Source organism: Carcharhinus amblyrhynchos, chromosome 15, assembly GCF_965287045.1.
Source record: "Carcharhinus amblyrhynchos chromosome 15, sCarAmb.v2.hapA, whole genome shotgun sequence".
NCBI classification, from domain to species: domain Eukaryota; kingdom Metazoa; phylum Chordata; class Chondrichthyes; order Carcharhiniformes; family Carcharhinidae; genus Carcharhinus; species Carcharhinus amblyrhynchos.
This window is the reverse complement of record NC_137338.1, coordinates 29,650,604-29,673,949: the sequence shown is the minus strand read 5'-3', so window position 1 is coordinate 29,673,949 and position 23,346 is coordinate 29,650,604. Positions and strand designations below refer to the sequence as shown.

The 23,346-nt window shown below is 42.0% G+C and overlaps 1 protein-coding gene across 1 annotated transcript in view; it reads right to left on the bottom strand.

Moving 5' to 3' along the window:
- Nucleotides 1-5,459: 5,459 nt before the first annotated feature.
- The window catches only part of LOC145353195 (lebercilin-like protein), a 78,267-nt gene continuing 60,380 nt past the window's right edge, over nt 5,460-23,346 (bottom strand). Inside the window, exon 7 of the mRNA XM_080203690.1 lies at nt 5,460-10,418. Within this exon, the coding sequence (XP_080059816.1) occupies nt 9,616-10,418 (803 nt within the window). The 3' untranslated portion in view covers nt 5,460-9,615. The remainder of the gene's footprint in view (nt 10,419-23,346) is intronic.

Below are 23,346 nucleotides of genomic sequence, written 5' to 3'. Positions count from 1 at the left end.
ATATTGAATTAAGAAGATGTCTTTATTTTTAAACTACGTTCCTTCTGAAATAAAGGCCAACATTCCATTTGCCTTCCCTATTACCGGCTGAAATTACATACTCAGTTATTGCGATATGTGCATGAGGACCCCCTCCCCCATAGTCCGTTTGTGCTGCAGCTTTCTGCAGTCTTTCTCCATTTAAATAACATTCAACTCCTTTATTCTTCTGTAGTTATCACAATGGTCAGCACTGCTGCTTCACAGAGCCAAGGTCTCTGGTCCAATTCTGGCCGTGGGTGACTGACTGTGTGAAGTTGCACGTTCTCCATGTCTGTGTGCGTTTCCTTTGTTTTTTCCCATAGTCCAAAGATGTGTAGGTTAGATGGAATAGCCATGATAAATGCGTGGGATTACAGGGATAGGATGGGAGGGTGCACCCAAGTAGGATGCTCTTTTGGAGTGTTAGTGCAAATTCAATGGGCTGAATGGCCTCCTGCACTGTTGGATTTTATGGTTTGACCAAAGTGCATAATTTAATTTTTTTTGCATGACATTTCATCTGCCAAGATTTTACCCACTCAAACTGCGTATGTCCCTCTGTGGACTCTGTTACCCCCATCTGTTTTTTTATCATCCACATACTTTGCATGAGTACATTCATTTCCCTCAGCAGTGTGGTAAACTTTCTCTACACTTCCTCTTGAGCAAGGACATCCTTCCTCAGATTAGGAGACCAAAACTGTGCACACTATTCCAGATGTGGCTTCACTCTCTGCATCAAGTTGTCCCTGCTCCTGTATTCAAATTCTCTTGCCATGAAGGCCAAAGAAAAAGATGTTTACCCACATGATATGAGATCTCAGGCAATTGACAATCAATATGTATATCCAAATTATGATTGCAGTTGTGTCCTCCATTTTTTTATTCAGGTCAACTCGACCAACAGTAATGAAAAAAGTCTCAGAAGTTTTGAATGAAACATGTTTCCTGGTCCTCAGCTATAACCAAGTTGGTGAGTTTATTTTACATTAGCTGTCAGCAGCAATGAGAACATGCATCCGAATCCTGTGGTACAAAAGCCAATAAAGATTTTGATCATATTAATGTCAGCATGCTGTGAAAAAGCACTGCTAATTCATTACAGAATTCTCCATTTCTATTACTTTCCATGTTCAATTTATAATTTTAGCTTTAGTGAAACACAGTTTTGAGTTTCTTGTGCTCACCCCCTCCCCTTGCAAAATTTGACAAGCATTCCTGCCTTAAGTGCAGAAATATACAAAACAATATTACAAAACAAGTAGAATCATAGAATCACTACAGTACAGAAAGAGGCCATTCGGCCCATCGAGTCTGCACTGAAAACAATCCCTCCCTCACCCTATCCATGTAACCCCACATATTTACCCCGCTAATCCCTCCAACCCGGGACACTAAGGGTCAGTTCAGCATAGCAAATTCATCTAACCTGCACATCGTTGGACTATGGGAGGAAACCCACGCAGACACGGGGAGAACATGCAAACTCTACATAGACAGTGACCAAAGCCAGGTCGAACTCAGGTCCCTGAAGCTGTGAGGTAGCAGTGCTACCGTAGCCAAAGATGGGTATTGTTCTCTCCTTCTCTGCCAATTTCTCCTCACATTCTACCTGCCCCCTCGATCTGTTTAGTTTGTATGTTTATTATGATTACTACATTTACACATTTGCCAGGTCTGAAACAATAACTTCATACATTGGTACATGGTCCTGCACGTATGCTGCAATGGTTGTTCTCTTCCCCCACCCCCTGCCATCCCCTTTGGAAATTTGCTGTACTGAGAAGATACCAGCTCTTGGTTTGCTTTAAGTACAAGAACATGCGTAACTAGTTGAGTGGGATGTTCATAGCAAAAAGAGGGGAAGGCTACCATTAGAGAACACAGACTACAATTATGTTGAATGACTATGCCTCTACACTAGTACAATAGGGCATTGTATTGTTTGTGTTTAAATTCCAATGTTGCAATTCCTTGGCATTTTTGTTGCTTCCCACCATTCTCCAGTGTCCTGCTTAAATGCTCTTTTAGTTCTATTAAATTAAAAAACAGCACTAAGTTTCTCTCCCAACAAAAATTCTACTCCCATTTTTGCTTGTGTTCCTTGCTGTACAGAAGCACCTGCTGGGATTTATAATGAAGAAAAATTGGGAATTAAACACGGGGGAATGGTCATGGACTATCGTACACAAAACAAGATTTCCAGATAGATACATAAGTGGAAGGGCCATATGACCGTTGAAGCTGGAGCTCTGGTTTTTGAGGAATAAGGTGCGAGATAATCCTTCCCTTTAAGTCTCAACTGCCCCTCCTCCCTCCATCCTTGTAAAAACTTGTGTTTGAGACAATGCTGAAAAGGTTAGGGTTAGAAGAAGAATTTGATATAAATCATGGAGCAACAAAGCCACAGACGGAAGTGACTGAAATTCTAAGTAGTTGTCACTTGTTTCCAGAATCTAGAATGACGTGACATGTTGCATGCAAATGATGCTCTAAACTAGTGAAGTAGCTCAAAACAATTGAACTGTCTGTCTTTTGTTCTTTTATTCCTGCTCCACTATTCCAGCATAGCTTTGTTGTTTCCTTTAATATATTGGAGCTATTTGCTCATGCACAACAGTAACTTGCACAGGACGATTTGCATCACTCGTTGATTTTAAAATAGTCTTTATTTCTCCTCCTAGGTCAGGTGGCATGCGAGGTTGACAAAGCACGTGCTTGTCTGTTTCTGTAGCTAGTTCTTCCTGGGAGAGGTTGCTAGTCTATGACCAAAGACTGTAGTTTGAGAGGTGCCATTCCTCATCAAAACTGGCTGACCAGGAGACTCTCCTACTCTTAACCCCTGCCAGAAGCACGGTGGAAGTGTTTATTTTACAGGTTCATACTCAACTGTTTGACCATGTGATGAATGCACCTTCTGTGGCCATCCATTCCTGGAATGCAATTTGAACACAAAGCTTCTAGTTCTATTGGGGACCCCACCCACTGTGCCACAAGACCAGCTTAAACTGCTGCCCTAATTTAGAGGGGAAAATAACTTAAAACTCATCACTTCCCTACCTACACACCTACTTAATGTTCCAGGCTTCTGCTCTTGAGTATCACTGTCCACAGCTTCCTCTCTTGGACCCTTTCTGTAAAAAGCGAAAACAATATGTCCTCCCTCACTTACCAAATTTCCAGATTTAAGCATTTGGTCCTGGCTGCACCTACGTGAAACTTGTTTTGTATGTGTGCTAAACTCCCTGTATTTATACCGACCCAGACTCTAGTGTGATGAGTCAGCCATTGTTAGCAAATGAACCAGCGTCTTAACTAGTTGCCTAATTAATCACCCTGCAGTGCCTCTAGGCAGGGACCTTATAGATCACTAACACTGAAAGAGCAATTTAGTTATTTACATACCTCAGCACTGTGGCTACACAAGTAGAATGGAAGCTGAATATTGCTCTTGGGTCAGGATTTGGAGTTTGTGAACAGTTGTAGGGCCCAGAAGCCCGATGAATTGTTGGGAGTCTGATTGTCATAGTAAGCTGAATGGATGGTAGTAATTTAATCCTCCAAATACTAGTAAGGGAAAGCCTTTGACTATTTTCTGATAGTTGCTTTACATGCCTATCCCCGATCAATTATCTGGCAAAAGAGAGGCCCTTCCATATGGAGAACTGGACTGTTGCAATATGATTTCAGCTAAGTGAGGGAGTAGCAACATCCCATATCTTCATGCAGAATTTAAAGTGCATTCTAAAAACATCCCTTGCTGATGGGAATTGAAGCTGATGAATTGGTCAGAGGCTTCTGCTGAATGGAGAGGAATGGGCAGCCCTGACTGTGGCCAAGGCTCCCACAAATCTCATGGAGTCTACCCACTAGATTAGCATAACATTGGTGGAATTGCAGAGCCAAGTCCCAATATGGTACCATGAAGAGTGCTTTGAGTTGGCTCCCAGGGTATCTACATACAGGGAGAACATCACATGGGAACATGATCAATTCATATGGTATCAAAACTGGGTGATAATCTTCAATGTTTTTGGCTGGAATTGTTCCAAGATTCAGTCCCTGACCATTAAATCCCTAGCCCCAAATTACCCCCCCTACACAGTCTCTCGCACTCTGTCTCTCATGCTTGCTCTCTCACTTTCACATTCACGTTAGCAGTGTGAAGGAATCCTCAATATTCAAGTAAGTGAATACAGCTGTGACAATACTACAGAAGCTCAGCAACACCCAGGAAGGATCATTCTCCTTAGACTGAACTCTGTGTTTACTGTTTCTGGACTGTAGTTGCAGGATAGACCATCTTCAGAATGTACTATAACAATTTGCCACCCTTACTTCCAAAGCACTTCCCATGCCCTTAACTCCTGCCATCAAGATTCTACCACAATGGACAATAGAAGCAAAATTGTAGAAATGTCACCAACAAAGCTTGCACGTCTTCAACAGAGTAAAACATTAAGAAGAAGGGTCAGAGATAAATCTTTGGGGGACTTGTGGAAAGCATTAAAAGCTTAAAGGTGCAGATGTGTTCAGATGGGTAGGAATGGAAAGGTGCAAAAGTAGCCTGAAAGATCAGCAATATAAATGCTGCAGTTAACTTACTGATAAAACACCGTGATCACAATCTGACAGGATATCATTCTTAGTCACAGCCATTTTAGTGCTTTGAATCTGTGATCACTTAACAGATTTGGATAGGAAGAGTTAAGTCTACACTCTGGAGGCGTTTTAGGACCTTAGAAAGGAAAGGCTGGACTCATACCCTGAGAAGACATCTAGATTGCGGTTGTGCTTCTAAGCGAAAGAGTTGATGGTAGTTTTGAAGAGGAGGGGAAACCATGGCAATAGAATTTGCAGGATGGCTAGGAAGAGGTGTTGCATAGTCAGAAGCTGCACAGGCAGGCGATTGAGAGTTGAGTCTCATTAACTAGATCAGCATTTAGATGGTGGAGAAAAGGGAGAGCAAGAAATAGGGGAATGAAAAAGACAAAGTTGTTCTTTATATTCAGAATGGGACCGGGAGAGGTTAGGAAGGGGAGGTTGAATTGTTTGAGGCAACTATACCAATGATCAAAAGTAGGGATGTCATTCTACAAACTGTGCAGAGCATTAGTGAGAGCACTATGGAGGGGCGGATTTGCATGGGAGACAGTTCAGAGTAGACTCATTGAGCTGGTTCCTGAGAAGATGAAGTTGACTTACGAGAAGTGGTTGAACAGATTAGGCCTCAAACAGTTGGAGCTTAGATGAATGAGAGGTGCTCTTATTGAAAAATGTAAGATTCTTAGGGAGCTTGACAGGATAGATGCCAAGTAGATGTTTCCTCTCGCAGGGGATTCTAGAACTAGGAGGAACATTTTTAAAAAGGGCGGGGGGGGTAGGTGGGAGGTAGCAAAGGGTGAGAGAGATGAGACGAGGACGAATTCCTTCTCAGAGGCTAGTTTGTTTTTGGAATTCTCTTCCCCAGAGCAGAGTGGAGACTGGGTCATTGAATATATTGGTTGTAAGGTATTGGACGTTGTTCAGGAGGTCTTGTTAAGGTAGTCTTAGATAGTTTTAATAGGAAGTATTTACTAGATATTATATACATTGATGCAGTAAAGTTCCAAGTTAGCTTGCTTCTGCACTTCACTGAATCCAAGGTGTGAGTCATGTGTTCTCTTACATCACAATGTGGGGGCAATACAGTACTGAATCCGATATTAACACTTTCATGTTGCAGATCCTACAACATTCCCACAGAGTCTTTATCCAATATGTGTGTAAGTTATCCCAGTTTACCACATGTATTCACATCATTGCCTCAGTGCCGAGTAGGTGACCCATCTTGGCATCCTGCAGAAGCCCCTAACATCGTGGATGTCAATCTTCAGTTAATTAAATTCACTCTACATGATATCAAGCAATGGCTGGAGGCTGTGGATACTTCAAAGGCTATGGGCCCTGACAATATTTGGACAATCATATTGAAGACTTGTGCTCCAGAACACACTGTGCCCCTAGCCAAGCTGCTTCAGTACCTCTACAACTCTGGCATCTATAAAGCAGTAAGAAAAATTGCCCTGGTATGCCCTTTATACAAACAACTGGACAAATCAACCTGGCCAATTATTCTCAGCAATAATTCTCGATCATCAGTAAAGTGATGGAAGGGGTCACTGACAGTGCTATTAAGTGGCACCTGGTCAGTAATAACCTGCTCGCACTCAGTTTGGGTTCTGCCAGGGTCATTCAACTCCTGGCCTTATCACAGCCTTGGCTTAGACATGGACAAAAGATCTTAACTCCAGAGATGAAGTGAGAATGACTGCCCTTGACATGAAGGCCACAGTTGACTGAGTTTGGTGTCAATGAGCCCTTTCAAAATTGGGAAAGGGAATTGGGGGAACTCTGTGCTGGTAGGAGACATAACTGGCACAAAGGAAGATGATTATTGTTGTTGTTTGAGGTCAGTCATCTCAGCTCCAGGACATCACTGCAGGAGTTCCTCGGGATAGTATCTGAGGCCCTACTATCTGCAACTGCCTCATCAATGACCTTCCCTCGATTATAAGGTTCGCTGATGACTGCATAAAGTTCAGCATCATTCATGATTTCTCAGTTACTGAAGTAGCCCATGTCCAAATGCAACAAGATCTGGCCAATATCCAGCCTTGGGCTGACAAGTGGGATGTAACGTTCTTGCCACACAAGTGTCAGGCAATGATCTCCAACAAGAGAAAATCTACCAATTTCCCTTTGACCTTCAATAGCATTACCATTGCTTAATACCTTACTGTCAACATCCTCAGGATACCACTGACAAAAAACTGAACTGGACCAGCCATATAAACACTGTGACTACAAGAATCTTGCAGCGAGTAATTCACCTTCTGACTGCCCAAAACCTGTCCACTTTCCACAAGGCACAAGTCAGGATTGATGAAATACTCTCCGGTTTATTTATTCATTTGTGGGACATGGGTGTCGCTGGCTGGCCAGCATTTATTGCCCATCTCTAATTGCCCTTGGAGGGCAGTTGAGAGTCAACCACATTGCTGTGGCTCTGGAGTCACAGGTAGGCCAGGTAATGGTGGCAGATTTCCTTCCCTGAAGGACCTTAGTGAACCAGATGGACTTTTCTGACAATCAACAATGATTTCACCAGTAAATTCTTAATTCCAGATATTTTTTATTGAATTCAAATTCCAACACCTGCTGTGGTGGGATTCAAACCTGGGTCCTCAGAACATTAACTGAATTTCTGGATTAATAATTGAGCGATAATACCAATAGGCCATCGCCTTTCCTCAAGTCTGGATGAGCACATCTCTTTCTCAGGAGGAATTGTGGCTGCAACATTGCCTCATGGCAGAACTTATTTTATGAGGACTCACTGCTCTGAATGTTTTTACTCTGCAGTGGAGTATGTGATGCAGTACTTTGCTGCCTGCATTATGTTAAGTGCTTGCCAGTAAACCATAAGCAAACAGGGGAAGTTTTAAATGATCTTTATTTATATTGTTAAATATTAAAAATAAGGTATAGAGTTAAGTGGGTTTAATGTAGTGTTTTTGCACAAGGGTGCAACTCTAGTTAAACAAAGGTGTTTGCATGTCTGGGGGTTTTGGATTCAATTCAAACTGTGTTTCTATTGTGCTGAGAGTGTTTACAAAGGGAAAAATAAATAAGAGCTTGGGGAAAGAATGTGATGTTGCTTAGCTACCAGGTGTCACTTTAGGCAGGAGACCTTTTGAACTTTTTTAGTGTTTAACTGGATCCAGAGAGTTGGCATAGGAAACTAGAGAGAGAATAGTTCTCAGCTCTGCTGGAAAAAGGAAATGATGTGGGTATGCCGGCGTTGGACTGGCGTAAACACAGTAAAAAGTCTGACAACACCAGGTGTTGTCAGACTTTTTACTGGGAAAAAGGAAAGCCATATAATGGAATAATGTGCATGAAAACAAGCTCCAGATGAACCAAAGGACAGCTGGTTCTAGAAATCAGGGAATGGAAAAGAAGCTACAGGAATATTGAAGTAAAAAGAAACAAAGAGGAACTGCCATTGGAACAGCTCATTGCTCATTGAAGTTAAAGTCAGACCAGGCAATAGAAAAGCTGATGAGGTTACCTATAGAAAAGCCAAATACCTGAAGTAATCATAAGCTTGGTGTCCTGACCTACAGCCTGTGAAAACAGTATTCTGTTGGGGACTACATAGTTGAGTTTAGGAACAATGAAAGGAGAGTTGGGAAACCTGGAGTTAGAGCTTTGCTAAAACAGTTGAGAAGAAAGCCTTGTTTGAAAGAATAGTTGGAAAGCCTGGGGTGGATCCTTGATGAAAACAGCTGAGAGAAAGCATTGATTTGGAAGATGATTTTAAAGTGTGTCTTTTTGAGAGTGGAATTCAGAAACACTTGTGATAATCATCTGGAACTTTCAGGAAAGCTTCATGGAAGATTGATTGGATGGTATCAGCCATTTGGTTTCAGAGTGGGGTGCTATTTGACCACAGTTAGCTGGTTGGGTTACAGGGCCTGTGTTTACCGAGAACATTATGGCATAAGATACCCTGTGTTATCCTGAAAAGCTGTGAATATTTGTAAAGATAATTGGGAGTGAAGGATTATTGTATCATAGTCAAACTTTTTGTTTTTAATAGCTTTTTTATTATTAGAAGCTAATTGATAGCCTTCTGACTCTGTTCCTCCATGTTTCTTTAAAAAAGTAAAAATTATGGCCTTTTGAGCCAGGGTTCCATTCTGGAATCTTCCTGCCCAGTTATAATGGCTGGAATTCTTTGGTCTCACATGCCCCGCCATCACTGCCAGCGGGAACAGAAGATTTGACGCTGAGCCAAATCTCCATTCAAAGCAGCGGGACAGGATAATCCCAGTGGTGGATTGAGGTCGAAGAATTCTGGCCAGTATCAACTGAGACTAACCAAACGTTTGACTGTATAATTAGCACAAGTTATCAGCACTTTATATTAATGCAAAAGGTCAGGATTTCTCATTAAGGCCAATTGAAAGCAAATAGCCAAATGAAATCTCTTAGAATGGGATGAGATATTTAATCAGACACTTGACTTGATGGGAAGCAAATCTTTAGAAGTAGATTTAACTGCTTGATAACATTTAAAAGTCACTTTTAAACTGATTAACACTAACACTAGCAACAAACTGACCTTTTTGTAAGTTTCTTTATTGATCTTGAATCATTTAACTGACTTTGAATGCCAAAGGGTGCTGCAGAGCTAATCGTTTCACTCAGGTTTGCTAACTACATCAAGGTACTCATCTTAAACTATTATCAGTAGCATAATAGCACTGGTAATTTAAATGGGTCTCTGAGTTGGCCGGTGATATAAAACAAAGTTACATAAATGCAGATAAGTTGTAACACATTTGTTTACTGCTTGGAAAAAATACAAATATCTGAATGTAGATATCAAAAACAACTCTCACTCTTTCCCCGTGCATTCATGTGAAAGATCAGCAGTTTGGCAATTGTTTCCATCAAACGTTGCTTCTGGAGAGAAGGGAGTTTCAACAACCCTAAATGCGACAAAACTTAACAGAAGTTTGTATTTCTATTTATTTATTTAGTTATTTATTTATTTAAAGATTGTAAAACCAGTTTTTCACTTTCATCAGTAGATGATTCTAAAACTCTCACAGGCAGCAAGTCAGGGTCCAGGACATTCAATCTACTTTTGTTAGTAACCTGAATTCGACTTGTCTGCTTATTTCTCTGTAACTGTTTTAGATTGTCCACAGCCTTAACTTCATCATCTTTGGCAGCTCTATTTTCTAAAGTGCTGCCTGATCGAAATAACTTCTCCATGAGGCTGCTTTTTGTATCGTTTCTTGATGTTGACTGAAGGCAATTTTCAGATTTTTCACTGGACCCATCACCAACTTGGTGCCTCAGTTCACTTGGCCGATTGCACAGCTTTGCAAAAGAGGGCTCGTAACCACTGAACGAAGAATTTAAGTCCAGAAAATCCTTACTTTCTTGCCTGTCTTGTCTTTTTTTGCTGCCAGTATGGGTCGCGTAAGATATTTTGCAAACGGGGAGCCCTTGGTGGAGGTTTTCAGTTTGTTCTGTGAACCTGTAGCGCCTTCTGAGTCTAGGAGGGGTTTTACTGGGGCTGTCGATCATTGCAAATGTTTCACCTGGCTCCTTGATATCCACTTGTGAATCACTTGCATCTTTGTTCTCCTCTGTTGCTTTTTGCTGCTCTCTTTCCTTGGTGCCCTGCTCCTCTTCTCCTGGCTCTTTCCCTTCGAAGGTCTCCCTCAAAAGTTGAGCAGCTCTTTCCTTCTCCTGTTTTTCTCTCTTTTCCCTTTCCAGGTTTTCTATGATGTCATTCTCCACCATTTCCTTCCATCTCTTCTCTGCCTGTTCATATTCTAAAGGAGGGAAAAAGAAACACTTTCATGCAGATTTTATGAATGAATTCCCTTCAGCTAATCTTCCTGCTGCACTTGGCAATAGAATGGATAATGTTAAATATCTAACAACAAGTCACCTGTGATTATCTGGGATTTTTCAGGCCTAAAGATGGTTGATTTTTATTTTTTGTCATACATAGGAACAGTGTAAGCCAATTCGCCCCTCAACCACTGCCATTTAGTTCGATTTTAGCATATTTGTACATCAGCTTCATTTACATATCTCTGCACCAGATCCCTTTTGCTAATTAAAATCTGCAATCACAGGACTGAAAATTTTGGAGGATGTTGCGGTGCTGGAGACGGGGGAAGAGTATTCTAGCTAGCCACCACATTGATTTGCAGCAGATGTACTTTTTGGTTTCATCCTTAAATGGCCCACATACAATTTTCAGATTATTTTCCTCTATTTTGGATTTCCCCGCCAGAGGAAATAGAATCCCTTCACTACCCGATTTGAATCCCTTTATACTTTTAAGAACCAGAATTAGATCACCCCGCAACCTCTTAAACTCGAGGGGAAAAAAATCAAGTTCATGCAACCTGTTTTCATAGCTTCGCCCTTTGAGCCCTGTTATCTTTCTGGTAAATCCTTGCTGTATGTGGCCAGAGGCCAACATATCGGTTCTAAAGTGCAGAGCCCAAACCAAAGTTTTGTATTCTGGGACTGACAGTTGGAAGCGGTGGTGGTGGGGTGGGGTCGGGCTGGCCATCAGGAGGCTGGCAATGGTGGGGGGGCAGTCTGCATGTATCGATTTCCTACTGGGAGATTGTGCATGTGCAGTGGCCCACACAGTGCGCTAATGCTGGCCTCTCTCGCAGAATTAGGTCTCCCGCAACCCACTACTGGCATGAACCCCTGGTGGACTCTGAGAAGCACAAACTGCTGGAAATTCAACCAACTCAGTTTGCCCAAAAATCTCCCAATTTCCTGCCCGTTAACGTTTAACCTGTATCCCTCTGCAATATGATGGAGTGAATTGCATAGACGTGTTCCTCCAAGTATATTTACTGATACCCATCAATACTATGTTGGTCTTCATTCTACTGGATTTCCACCGTTTTAAAAAACGGCTGCTATAGTTTTTCAGCAGTGAAGGAAGCCATTGATCCTATGCTAGTCCCTGAAAGCACACTTCATTTAAATGCTCCCCCTCCACCAACCTTTGGAGGTGGTTTTACTTCAATCAAAATGTTTGTTTCAAGATGATCCCACCTTTAAAATTAGACAACAGAAGTTAAGGTGGAAAAAGATAGGAGATTAGAAGTAGAAGAAAATAGTGGTAATAATAATGAGATTAGAAAGGGTTAATGGTGGTAAATTAAACAAGGGAGGGTGAGAAAGCCTGATGGACAAGTCAAACAGGTTTGCATCATATTATTCCCTGTTGCCATTTACAGAATGCTGCTAATTGAGATACAGAAATGGAGTGCATGTTTGTATATGTGGTCATGGGAATAATAAGGGATTGACCAAAACATACAGGATTAAGTGACTAACAAAATTGAACTTCTCCTACGTATGTGCATTTGTACAAAAATACATTTTCTGAAGTAAATCAAGGATGCTGAAGATTATGAAAGATAAGCAAAGGCACCATCTTGCATTTCTATGGCACCTTAATGCAGTTAAATGTCCCCCATGCATTTGACAAGATATTGGACAAAATTTCACACCAAGCTACACGAGGAGATACCAAAGCAAAATATTGCGGGAAATCTATAAACTGAAAATGCTGGAAGTAAACAACAGGTCTAGCACCATTTGTGGAAAAAAGCAACATAGTTAATGGGTTGGATTTTGCGGCATGCTTTATGGCCCCAATGTCTGAAACTAAATTGGGGATCCCACTCCTCCACTAACCAGTTGCAAGACCAGAATCTTCTGAGAGGCAGTCCCTTAATTGACCACCTCTGCATTTGCCATCTGGGAGAGGTGGGTACCATTGAGGTAGGTTGAGATAAGAACGCCTCATCATGGATGCATCCTAGAAGACGTGGATTTAAAATCAAAAATATGAGGGGTAAAGTCATAAGATCCTTGGGAGTGCAGAGGAAACCTTTACTGTGCACTGTCCCATCCCTTTTTGGATCTCCATTGAGGAGATTGCATCTCCTCTCAGGGGCGAGGGATTGTTGAGACTCTTGACAGTGGCTTAATGCTGCTCATAAAATTGCCCTAATTGTGGCCTTGAGCATCTTAATTGCGCACCCACCTTCCAGGGGAGACCAGCCTACTCCCATCCCAGATCCTACTTCCATCTCACACCAGGAAATCTCTTATTGGCAAGCATGTGTCAAGAAGCCATCCTGGCATAGTATGCCCATTTTCCTGGCTCCCCAACCACATCCAAGCACACCTCTTGGGACCCTAAAAAATCAGCTCCATTCTGTTAGGCTGATGAGATACGAGGTGATATAGGATAAGTGACCAAAAGCTTGGCCTAAGAGGTAGGTTTTATTGAGTGTCTCAAAGGAGGAAAGAATGATACGGTGACAAAGGATTTTAGGATGGGAATTCCAGTGTCTAGGACCTAAGCAACTAAAGGCATGGCTGCCATAGCTGGACAAAAAAAAGTGGGGCATTCACAAGAGGCCACACTTAGGGAAATGCAAAGATCTCAGAAAATTAAGGAGCTGAAGGAGGCTCTGGAGGTCCTTGAGGGATTTAAGCATAAGGACAAGAATTCCAAATCTGGGGCATTGCTGGACTGGGAAAAGGTCAGCCAGCTCAAGGGTGATGAGTAAATAGGAGCTGGTTTGAGTCGGTATATGTGCAGTGCTGCTTTGTATGAGTTGAATTTTATGGAGGGTGAAAGATGGGAGCAGGCCAAGAGAGCACTGGAATAATCAAGTCTCATGGTAACAAAAACATGGTCAAGCATTTCAGCTGCAGTTGAGGCAGGGGCAGATTTGGTTGATGCTACACAAGTGGATAGTCGGTCTTGGTGATGGAGCAGGTTTGAAGTCAGAAGCTCATCTCAGAGTCATATATCACCGATGAAGTCATATATCACTTCTGAAAAATGTGAGATACTGGCAAGTTTCTTTATGTCCCAATCCACAATATCAAGCAGGATTTTTGTTCTACATGCATAACCTTCAGCTTATTATCTTGGCCAGTCAGGAATATGACAGTAATGGCAGCAAGCAGTTTGAAAAGTTTACTATCAACTTTAGTGTTGTATGTGAAAGGTGATGGTCCAAGGTTTGACTCAGTTCAGGATACACAGAAGATCAAAATCACAGTGTGGTTCAGCTTCAGTTATCAGAATTGGGGATAGTAATAACTTGAGGGAGGAACATGTAAACCTAACTTTTATTGAGAACATATATTGTGATGCTTACTGCCATCTTTCCCCCTATACCACTGTAACAGTTAGTTGACAGGAAGGAGAGACATCCAAATCAATTACTACATATCCTTCCCCTTATGTTCCTTATACGTTTACTGCAACAGCATGTCTGAAAACTAACAAAACATTTGTAATGTCTCTTGTCCTTAATTTCTCTTGTGAACAAAGAATGGAACATTTTCTCTGAGGAACAACTCAGCTCCCCTGGGGGGAGGTTCCAGAACAGGAATAATGGGTGCTGGAGCAGCAGAAAAAGATGCCTCATGAGAACCAGGTGGTTCTGTATTCAACAGCTCGTTGGGTGTGTTGGGAATAACAGCATAGGATGACCATATTCTTCAGAGCTGACAGCAAAACATCAATCTCAAGGTTAGGCTGCATTCACTGGGAGGTTTCTCTTGCTCAAATGTGATCCACATGTCTGTATGTCACTTTATTCTCAACTAAGACTGGAAATGACGACCGTTTCTGAAATGATGGATCCTGGAGTCCAACATGATCCACTTCCACAGGGGGTCATTCCTGGAGTCCAACATGATCCACTTCCTCAGGGGGTCATCTGCTTTTAATGTATGAACTCCACCGTCTGGTCGTGGTTCAGTTTCTGAGCATTTTGCTTCTGTCTCACTTTCCCCTCCAAATTGGGAAATTCAGACATGTGCAAGCGGCTCCGTGATCATGTACTAATCAGGAGGAATCAGGAAAGATGAGCCTCCACTCAACAACTTCTTCATTTGTTTTAACCATTCATGGGACAAGGGCATCGTTGCTGGTCAGTGTTTATTGCCCATCCCTAGTCCCCCTTGAGAAGGCGGTGGTGAGCTGCCTTCTTGAATCGTTGCAGTCCATGTTCTGTGAGTTGACCCAAAATGCCGTTAGGGAGAGAATTCATGGATTTTGATCGAACGACTGCGAAGGAATGGCGATATATTTCCAAGTCAGGATGTTGAGTGGCTTGACGAGAAACTTGCAGGTGGCAGGTTCCCAATCATCTGCTGCCCTTGTCGTTCGAGATGGAAGTGGTCATGGGTTTGGAAGGTGCTGCCTAAGGATCTTTGGTGAATAGCTACAAATCTTCTTGTAGATAGTACACACTGCTGTGACTGAGCGTCGGTGGTTGAGGGACTGGATGTTTGTGGATGTGGTGCCAATCAAATGGGCTGCTTTGTCCTGGATAGTGTAAAGGTTCTTGAGTGTTGTTGGAGCTGCGCCCATCCAGGCAAGTGGGGAGTATTTCATCACATTCCTTCATACCAGCTTTAAAGAGCTCCCTCAGCGAGATTGTTTGATGAAAGATGCCAAGGAGCAGTCTTTTTTGTGCCAGATTCTGTTCCGGTCCGTGAAAATCTGAAACTCTGCACCAGTGAAAGCTGTCCCATTGTCAGAGACAGTAATTTCAGGCAACCCATGTATCCTAAAGGAGTTACACAGCTTCTCAAGAGTTGCTGCTTGTTAAGGCCCAGGCTGGTCAAGCATCAGACTGTCGGCAACTCAAAGATCTGTCCAATTATTGCTCTTGGCCTCCCTGTGGCTATTAATGTGTCTGTGCTGCTTGGGCATGGTGATGTGGTGGGGGGTGGGGGGTGCTTTCTGAGCAGTTAGGGTGGAATAGTGGGAGGAATAGCTGAGTATCTCAGGATGAAAATATCATAATGGAATCCAGCATATTATACACAATAGTTATTGCTAGAGTGCTTTTCTTGTCGACTTATATTCTGGCTTCCTGATAGCTAGAAGCTGATAGTCAATGATGTCATCCCTGTACACGAGGGAAACTGGCCCCTGCTGCAATAGCCAGTGTGCTCTCATGCTGATTTTCCATCTGTTTTACTGATTGGCTCTGTTGATCTCCTTACCGGAAGTTGCAGCTGATATGGGAGTCTGGAAGCAGATTCAGCTGAAAAGGCTGAGGCTACACAGATCTACAGTAAACATGCCTGGAGAAGCTCAATCTCTTGACATCTCCAGGAAAGGATATCCAGGCCTACAGATCCTGTGGGCTGGGTAAGGCCTGGGGCAATCCCTTGGACCTGCACTAACAGCTGCTGTTCATCCCGCGTGTTAAGGCTGATGAAGTTTGCTGCTGCAGCTGCCCTCCTTCCGACTGTTCATCCATCCAGAATAAAGGAGCAAAATTATCTGAATATGCTGAGGCACTGTGAGTTAGACAAACAAATCATATCTGAAAACCACAGAGATCCTTCAAATTCAAGTCACTGCAGAGGTGACAGTCCCAATGAATTCTGCTCCAGTCCTGTCAGTGTTAAGATAGCGTCTGAGTCACAATAATGTAATGGAGCCCAAATTATATAATTAAATTGTCCAGGCTGATTCTCAGCAGTGTTTTCAACAAAATTCCACAGCAAACTCCATGAGGGCAGGTGATCTTGGTCGAAGGGATAAGTTTGGTCGAAGGGATAAATTTTTAGGATTAACATAAAGGAGAGAAAGGAGTGGGAAGTTCAGCAAAGGAATTCCATAGTCAGCCAAAATTAACTGAAGGGAAGGGAATTGTATAGAAGTTCCCTGGGCTGTATGATCCACATTGAATGCATACAGTGAATATTATATGTATCACATTTGTATTGAAGTATCTCAGTGCAATTTGATCTATGTAGGCAATTTAAATACCTTTGCACCATTTGTAATGAGCATTTTGAAATGCTTGTAATTTTTCTTTGACTGTATTGAAGCACCTCAGAATGCAACATACTATACACAGAGAACCTGAGTATTAATGCACTTCCTGTGATGCCCAATTTGGAATGTTTGTAATGTTCTTGCAGATATCTTAAAATAAAGTATATTTTTGCAAAAGCACATTCCAGAGCTTTGGGATTAGGCAGCTGAAGGCATGACCAGTAATGGTGGAGGGAGGAAGTCAGGGGTGTGCAAAAGGACAGAATTTGGGAAACAGATATTGCCAAGGATGGAGGAGAGTACAGAGAAAGGGAACAGCAAGGCACAGTAGCACGGTTGTTAACACTGCTGCTTCACAGCGCCAGGGACCCGGGTTCAATTCCTGGCTTGGGTCACTGTCTGTGTGGAGTTTGCATGTTCTCCCTATCTCATGGGTTTCCTCTGGGTGTTTTGGTTTCCTCCCACATTCTGAAAGATGGGTGCATCTTTTGGGTGATTGGGTGCATGAACTTGAACAGGCACCTGATTGTGGCGACCAGAAGATTTTCACAGTAACTTCATTGCATTGTTAACGTAAGCTTTACTTGTGACTAATAAATAAATAAACTTTTAAATACAAGGATGGGAATGTTAAAACTGAGACACTGCCAGTGTAGGGCAGTGTGTTCGGGAGTGATGGGCAATAGAACTTGGTGCAAGTTACAATATAGGCACTAGACTTTTGGATGAGTTCACGTTTATGCCGGGGGGCATTGGAATAGTCGGGTTAATAAGTAGCAGTGATACAGGTAAGGGTTTCAGCAGCAGATATGCTGAGGCAGGAGCAATGACAAGCAATGTTACAGGTATGGAAAGAATAATCTGCAGTTAGTGAGCCTTTGCTTGCAAATGTGCCAACTATCAGCATTTTGAGAATACAATTAACTTTTCAATCCAGATTGCCAAATATCTTTTGACATAGTTATGTCATACACCTTCTAATTACATACATTGATTAATGTGCAAATGTTTGGAAGAATTCCAGTAATCTATGCCTGACTTCATAACTAAACAGTTCCCTTTAGCGATAAGCAAGCATGTGCATGCTGAGTGCCAGATAACTTATGATGTAGCTACGCTTTTTCTAAATGAACATTTTATAAATTCAGAAGCTCCATCTATGATGATATAATGAGGGCTCAAATCTGGGTTACCCTATGGAAATCCACAACATGCTCTAAAATTTAAATTGATCAAAAATCGCCTTTGGGTTAAATAGTTTAAAAAAAAATGGCAGTGGTGTAAACTTTTATCGAGGTATCAAGACAAGAGGTGATTTCACATTTCCTTCAAATGTAGCAACAAATTGAGAGCTAGATTTTGGATCAGAAAAATTAAGCCCTACCTTTCTTGTCAAGTGAGCTGAAACGAAATCAATGGCACAGGTTCAAGGTGAGGGGGAAAGTTTAAGGGAGATGTACGAGGGAAGTTTTTCACACACAAAGTGGTGGGTGCCTGGAATGCACTGCCAGAGGAAGTGGTGGAAGCAGGCACATTAGCAATATTTAAGAGGCATCTGGATGGGTACGTGAATAGGGAGGGAATAGAGGGCTATGGACCGAGTAAGGGCAGGTTTTCAGTTTAGTTACAGCATCATGAACAGCACAGGCTTTGAGGGCCAAAGGGCCTGTTCCTGTGCTGTACTTTTCTTTGTTCCTTGTTCTCGGCACTTTCTTGAAGAGTAGGGAAGTGTCCTGGCCAACATCTATCTCAAAAGGCAGAATACTACCGATGCTAAAAATCTGAAATAAAAACAGTAAATGCTGGAAGTACACAGAAGGTCAAGCAGCATCTGTTTCTCTCTCCACATGTGCTGCCTGACCTGCTGAGATTTTCCTGCAGTTTCTGTCATGATCACATTGCTGTTTGTGGCAGCTTGCTGTGTGCAAAATGGTTGGTGTGATTCCTATATTGCATTAGGGACTATGCTTCAAAAGTGTGACATGAACAGTAAAGAGCTTTGGAATGCTTGAGGTTGTGAAAGATGCTTTATGACTGCAAGCCTTTGAATATTGAGCTCTTGCTACACAGTAGTGTGTAGAAAAGGGCAGGTCTTTACTTTGGTGTTCTTGGCCTCTCAAGTAGAGAAAGTTATCCATGTAGAGAAAAAAACAACTTGCCTGAAATACTCATTTGGACATAAAGAAACATGTCTGTTAAGGCCTTAGGTATATTAATAACCCCAATCACACTTCCAAATTAATGGGTGAAGTTGACAGAAATAGCATTTAAATTTGGAACAGGAATTTGCATTTATACCAGAATTACCAGTTCGAACTTGAATATAAAAGTCGATTGCTGGGATCAAATTACTCACAACAGAAAATGAAAGGGTGATATTGTGTTATGTGCTTTTGTATGTATTACTAATTTAAAAAGAACAGCTGTTCTATTATACTGTCTGGTAAATCATACGATATAATCAATATGAAGTAATATCTGTTCCCAATGCTTCATTGCAGGAGCATCCTTTTAAAAAATATGAATGAATTATTTTGTTATGTTTATTACTACCTCCTCTGCCTAATGCCTATTTGACTTTTTACGTGAAGGTATTAAAATTATCTGCCTGCATCAGTCTACTCAACAAAAGTGGCTCTTGTGGTTGTCTAGCAAGCCTGTTCTCAAGCACAGACTAAAACTTACATTTTTACAAATGATTTGATAAACAGTGGCTCTTCTTGATGTAGGATCTTCTAACATTAACTAAGTATACAAAGCCAGTGTACCTGCGTTACTTGCAGAGTAATGTTGAATCATTGAGTACAGCACAGAAAGAGGCCATTCGGTCCATTCTAGCTTTGTGCAAGAACTCAACCAGCACCACACCCCCTCCTTCCCCACCCTCCCCGACACTTTTTCCCCATTGCACTGCAAATTATTTTTCTTCCTATAGCTATCCAATAAAGTGGTGGGTGCCCCAAAGTCCACCACTATGAGTGTGCACATGATGTGAAGTGAATGCAAGTGTGTTTTGCTGTTCCTGGGGTGTATTCATTATGTCATCTATTCTTATGAATTGCTTTCAAAACTTTGGTTTTCTAATGCTGTCAATTTCTCTCTTGATGCTGCTAACTCATTTTTTGGTTAGGTTTTTTCCCAGGTGTTGGAATTCCTCCAGTGTTTCAGTAAAAGTTCCATGCCACTGAAGTGAATCCTGGTTATTAAATCTTGAACAGCATTACAGGTGAATGAATGATTCCTCTTTTTACCTAACATTCACAAGAGCCTGCCAGTAGAGATTTACAATTTACATAGAAGATTTCGAGTTGGGGACCAAATACAGTGTATCAAAATTCGCAGAAGATGAATGGCAGAGCAAAGTGTGCAGAGGACGCTAAAAAGCAGCAAAGGGATATAGGTAGTCTAATTGAGTGGGCAATGGTCTGGCAGATGGAGTACAATGTTGGTAAATGTGAGGTCATCCATTTTAGTAGGAATAACAGCAAAATGGATATTATTTAAATGATAAAAAATTGCAGCGTGCTGCTGCGCAAAGGGACCTGGGTCTCCTTGTGCAAGAATCACAAGGAGTTGGTTTGCAGGTGCAGCTGGTAATTAAGTAGACATATGGAATTTTACTCTTCATTGCTAGAGGGATGGAGGTTAAAAACAGCGAGGTTATTTTCCAGCTATATAAGGTACTGGTGAGGCCACACCAGGAGTACTGTGTACAGTTTTGGTCTCCTTACTTACAAAAAGATATACTGGCACTGGAGGCTGTGCAGAGGAGATTCACTAGGTTGATTCCGGAGTTGAGAGGGTTGGGTTATGACTGAGTAGAGTGGGGCCATACTCATTGGAATTCAGAAGAATGAGGGGAGATCTTATAGAAACATATAAGATTATGAAGGGAATAGGTAAGATAGAAGCAGGGAAGTTGTTTCCACTGGCGGGTGAAACTAGAACTAGGGGCATAGCCTGAAAATAAGGGGGAGCAGATTTAGGACTGAGTTGAGGAGGAACTTCTTCACACAAAGGGTTGTGCATCTGTGGAATTCCCTGCCCAGTGAAGCACTGGAGGCTACCTCATTGAATGTTTTTAAGGCAAGAATAAACTCAGCATTCTCCAGTCAATTGCAGACAAACAAATAAATTTTTGAACAGTAAAGGAATTAAGGATTATGGCGAGCGGGTGGGCAAGTAGAGCTGAGTCCACAAAAAGATCAGCCATGATCTTATTGAATGGCGGAGCAAGTTGAGGGGTCAGATGGCCTATTCCTGCTCCTAGATCTTATGTTCTTATTCTGGCAAGTTTAATGAAGTTTGCCTTTTTATCATGGAAGCAAAGTCAAGTCAAGTGCTTGCAGGTGTGCTAAGGGGCAGGGGTGGAGAACTTGTGCCTCTGTGATAATCGGGGGCAGGAGAAAGAGAGGGTTTTTTTCAGACAACAATTGGGGCCAGGGGTGAAGGGGAGACCGTATGCAAGGGACAGAGTAAGGGGGTCAGTAATTTTGGGGGTGCTCTGATGTCCACGGGGGGGATGCGGTGGGAGGGTGGGGAGGCTGTATCTGGCCTCTGGGAGGGTTCTGCCAGGAGACCTGCTTTATTTTTCGCTGCTTCTGCGCATGCGCAGTTTGTGGCTCTGATTTGAGCGGCAGGCTATCTGGCAAGTTAAGCCCCACCCACTGCCTCTTGTGGCCAGAAACAGACTATTTCAGAGACACAGTGCATAAAATTGGGTGTGAAAACTCGCCCACAAAAATGATATGGAACTCTTCAATTTTCAGATTAGCTGGACACTTAGAATCTCGTCAAATTCCGTCCATTAGCTTTGATGTTTCTGTTTTGGTTTGCCCGCATACTCTGGTAACGTACAAAGATTAATATATGTTGAACAAGAGGGCATGTTAGACAGTATTGTTTGTCTGCAATTGACTGGAGAATGCTGAGTTTAGCTGGGTCTTTGTACAAGAGAGGTTTTCCCACTTGTTAATCCTGGTGCAAATCCAACCAATGAGGATTGCCAGATAATCCATGTTAGCCAAGAAGAAGGCTTTCTGTCAAATTGTAATCATAAGCTGTTTTCAGTCTGACAATCTTCACCCCTGCAGCATTCTCAGAGCTGACACTCAGAACAGCAAGCATGCTCCAATGAACACTCATTGTGTTAACTTATTTCAGGCAGAATAATTTTCTAGCCCTTGGTGCTGTTCTGTGATCTTCACCCATGGAAGCATTAAAGTGAACTAACTATTCTCTTTGATTTCTTACCGTATGGATAAAAATTTGTTCTGACATCATTTCATTGTGTCTTGCCAAATAATCTGCATCACTGGCAATGGCTCCTGGAGTGTAGCTTAATTTGTAATCAAAACATTCCCACAAGAGCATTTAGGATGCCCTTTTCTTCTTATTAGGGGTGAATGTCACACTGAGAGAATAGGCATTTGCTCATTTTAAAGATTGAAGTTCAAAAGATCAGATATAACACAGGTTTGATGCACCCAGGGGAAACCCACGTGGATATGGGGACAACATACAAAACTCCACACAGACAGTGACTCAAGCCAGGAATGTGCAGACTCTGCACAGACAGTGACCCAAGCTGGGAACGTGCAGACTCCATACAGACAGCAACCCAAGCCGGGAATCGAACCGGGGTCCCTGACACTGAGGCAGAGATGCTAACCATTGTGCCACTGTGTGGAAGATCCCATAGTTCCTGGGTGGGCAGAATTGTTGCATTGATGGAGTTGAGAAAGAAAGAAACAATTAAACTGAAGTAAGCACCATCAATCCAGACACAATAAGGCACTGTTTCTTTAGTGGATGAAGATGAGCAGAGTACTGACCTGGCTTCTCTGTCACACATCACCTAAAAGACAAAAAGATAATCCAGCCACTCATGCATCAGCTTTTTTTCTGTGAGCTGATTGACATTTGCCTATGGTTACGCAGCAAAATGTAGTTGGTCTGTTTTAGACTGCATTAGGATTCCAGAACTGATTAGGTTCCAAACAAATGAACGTTCTTTCATCTTTCCTTCCTCTGCCCAACAACAGGACATTACCTTACTACATTACCATGACATTTCCATTCCATTCTCATTTCTCTGTTCAAAGTAAGACTGCCAATTAGTGGAAGATTAGTGATTTGATTTGTGGATATGAGGCCACATTCTTACTGTCCAAGTTACAGCTGGTGAGAAGATGAAATGGTCACTCCACCAGCCTGAGGCAGGGTTGAACCCAGATACCAATGATGAAGCACTGTTATCCCGAGCCACTACATTATCCAATCCTTGTCCTTCTAGCAATAAACTGAGTAATAAAAATGGTAGCAGCTGAATGTGTGTAATGTTGTGAAGAATAATAATTGGCGTCCATGGTACCATTCTTCTACTCTTTTGATAGGACGATCTGAACTTTTCTGATATTACCATCCAGTAACCAGACACAAAATGTGTTCTTTTTTGTAAAGCTGATGTTCTTCACTTATGTCTGATCGATGATGTGCAGCCACTGACTATTGAGGTTTTGGATGAACTTCCACCATTGGTAAACCACAGAACACAAAAGTTGATAACTCATCTGACGTACGTTTTGGTCTATTCATATTATGTCATTAGTGAAGACTAAATGTGATTAACGGTTACACCAATACAAGATCTTGCCCGTTCAAAAGGTGTAACTTAATAATCTTCATGACATTTCTACTTCCCAGAGAGAGTTCTCCTCTTCCTGTTTCTTCTGATATATACTGTACCTGGCCAACTGGTCAGATACTGGATCCTTCCCCAGAATTAGCAAGGGAACACTAATGTTACTCTCTTCCCATTTTCCCCACTCTGATCTCTCCTATTTTCCAGTGACACAAAGTAAGATCTTAAATGGCGACCTCTAAACAAA